This window comes from Bipolaris victoriae (assembly GCF_000527765.1).
Source record: "Bipolaris victoriae FI3 unplaced genomic scaffold scaffold_254, whole genome shotgun sequence".
In the NCBI taxonomy this organism is placed as follows: Eukaryota; Fungi; Ascomycota; class Dothideomycetes; order Pleosporales; family Pleosporaceae; genus Bipolaris; species Bipolaris victoriae.
The window spans coordinates 1-3,178 of record NW_014575138.1 but is presented as its reverse complement, the minus strand read 5'-3'; the positions used below and the strand labels follow the sequence as shown (position 1 = coordinate 3,178).

Here is a 3,178-nt window from a genome sequence, read left to right as displayed (position 1 = left end):
AACCTATAGAAGAGATATAGATAAGAACTATTTACGCGACTAGCTAAACCTAATAAAGCTAATAAGAAGAGTAATATTAAAACTTTATAGGTAAGCCTAGGCACGATAGTAGACAGCTAATAGGCAAAGAGTAGCTAACGAGCTAGAAGGTCTAAATAATATAAGATAGATAATCTACACGCTAGCCTTATAATATATTTAGAGAAAAACTTAGTAGTTAGAACGGCTTTTATAGTTCTTTGATATTTAACTTATTATCTAATTAAATAAGCTTAATCTATTTTAAATCTTATACTTTAGCTCTTTTAATAAAAGCTTTAACTAGTACTATAAGCTCTAATCTAGATATAAGAAGATTAACTTTAAGATACTTAGTATAATAGTCTAGAAAGGTAATATAGTATCTATAGCCCTTATTCGTTCTAAGCTTAATAGATTCTTCTAGATCGTAGTAGATAAGATTGCTAAAATTATTAACTAGAGTTAAGATTAGATCTCTACTTATCTTACTAGTAAATTTGCTTTTTAAGCATATCTCGTAATTGCTAAACGAGTTACTAGTCTTAATATTTAACTTAGTGCTATTAGTGTTCTTACTAAGCTTATTTAAGCTTATTTTTCTAATATAGCCGAAACGTTAGTATAAGAGAGATATTTAATCGTTTTAATTAAAAGGTTTCGTCTAGTTCAGCTATTTTAATAGCTTTAATAGATCTAATTGATTAGATAGATTTAATGTATCCGATTAATTTAATTAACGTGCCCTACTAGTAAGCTGGCTATACTAGTAAGCTGGCCGCCCTACTAGACTCGACGCAACGTTCTACGTAATTAAGCTATAATAACTTATTAAAATAAGATAAAATTTAGTAGTATAATTATTTATCTAGCTCTATATAAAGTCTAAGTATATCCTTTAATATAGTACTTTATATACGTTAGTGGCGCATACTAACGTCGCTTACTAGCCTAGCTCTAGCTAGCCTCTATTACTACTCTCTCTACCTCTATAGCTAACCACTAAGCCTACTATACCTAGAGTACTCTACTAGAAGTAATATATTAACATTACTAATACTACTTTTATTATTACTACTAATTTTTTATACGTAGCTTCTAATTCTCTTTTATAAGTATTATTATAGATTATATTATAAGCTAAGCGCTTTTAATAAGTTAGCGTAGTATAATACTTATTAGGCTCTCTAGCTACCGCCGTAGTCGTTCTTAGAGATAGCGCACCTACTGCTAAACCTCTACTACTATATATAGTATCTCTATCTACGCTGCTATCTACTCTACTATCTATTCTATAACGTTACTCTTTATAGTTATCTATAGTAGAGACGGCGTTCTAGCTACTATAAGCGACGATAGAACGCGATCTAGATAGAGAGAGATAAGTTCTATTACCTAAAAGCCTACCTAGATATTCTACTACGTAAAGACTATTTACTAAATCTATATATAGGCTATAAGGAATTCTATCTTATTAATATAGTAGACGCCTTAGTAAGTAAGCTTCTTAACCTTACGTCTATACGCGCGCTTAAGAGAGAAGTAGTAGCTTATGTCTAGAGGCTAGAGAAGATAAGAGATATAAGGTAGTATATAGAGAGTAATAATCTTATTCTCTACGTAGTACTAGTTAAACTCTAGCGTAGCGTAGCTTTTATAGCTATCTAGAATAAGAAGTTAATAGACTCTAGTAGTATAAGCTACTATATACTAATTAAAGTACTTTACCTACTCTATATAAAGCTAATTAATTATCTAGCTATTCTCTAATACTATAATAGTCTAGTCTAGTAGAAGGTTGCGGTACTAGCTACTCTAATAGGCCTTACTAGCTAGAATTATAAAGAGTAGAAGACACTAGCTAGACGCGTTTAATATACTTGATTACTATTACCTACTTATAATTACCTAGTTATATAATAACTACTTAGCCTACTCTATTAGAGCTAGTAATAACTTTTAACGTTATAGCGACGCCTATAGCGAATCTAGTCTTATTAAAGTTATAGATATTCTAGTCTAGTATACTATACGCCTAGCGCGTCTTCTTTACTAGCTTAAACTACGCTATAATTATAATAGAATCCTTAGAGTTAGCGCGCTAGCTATTAAGCCTTCTAGTCTACTTTATCTAAAGCTCTAGCTAGCTCTAGATAAAGCGCGATACTTAGTTCTTACTAATAAGTAGTAGAGATAGATCTTAGCTACGCGCAGTAAATAGAGCGTCTACTATTTATTATATATTAATAATATTAGGTAGAAAACTACGTTAATTAAGGTCTAGGATCTACTATATAAGAGACTATTCTTTAATAGGTAATAGCTTACGCCTAGTAGATAGAATCTCTAATCGTAGCTAAACACTCTAGAGACGCGTCTAGAGAGTTAATTTTAGTACGTTATACGCTACTATAAGTGCGCATACTAATTATTTTAGATTATTATAATAAGAGGCTATAGTAAGACTTAATCTACCTTTATAAGAAGTCTATATAGAGCGTTATTATCGCAGTATTACGGTAGTTATGTAGAGTGTCGCGTCAAGTCTAGTAGGGCGGCCAGCTTACTAGTGTAGCTAGCTTACTAGTAGAGCATATTAATCTAATAGATTATCTGATAACTATTTAGATAAATTAAGCTATTCTATTAGCAGTACTAAGTTATTAATCTTAGTATAGATCTAATTATTTAGATAGACATCGCTAATTATATAAAAGATCGCGATTTTTTAATTATTATATCTCTTAGCTAGTACTTTACTAGATCGAGTAATTAGACTATAGTCCTTAGTAAATTAAAGTTCAGCTTCTTTTTAAACTACTTAATAGAGACTAAGTAGATTAACGCGAAACTCTAGTATAAGAAGTACTTCTTTTAGCACGACTAATTAGTTAGTACTAGTAAAAGTAATTAGTACTTCTTCTTTTACTATTACTAGTAGTATTATTTCTATATTGCCCTATTTAATATAGGTGTTAGAAATGCTAGTAATACTTCTAAATAGCGTTTAGTTAGAGTAGATATGTGCACTAGCTCTACTATTAAGTATCTATTTAATAGATTTAGTAGATTAGATAGANTAGGTTATATTAATATTAGTAATATTTTAATCTACTAATACTATTATTAAAAGAGCTTCTTCTAATCTTAGTATACTCTA

The 3,178-nt window shown here is 30.0% G+C and overlaps 1 protein-coding gene across 1 annotated transcript; it reads right to left on the bottom strand.

The window, feature by feature from the left end:
• Positions 1 to 289: 289 nt before the first annotated feature.
• Positions 290 to 598, bottom strand: COCVIDRAFT_116309 (hypothetical protein; the record flags this gene model as incomplete). The annotated part of the gene is made up of 1 exon (XM_014694669.1): positions 290 to 598. A coding segment is annotated over one exon (309 nt), but the record flags the coding sequence as incomplete, so codon positions are not given.
• Positions 599 to 3,178: the final 2,580 nt, after the last annotated feature.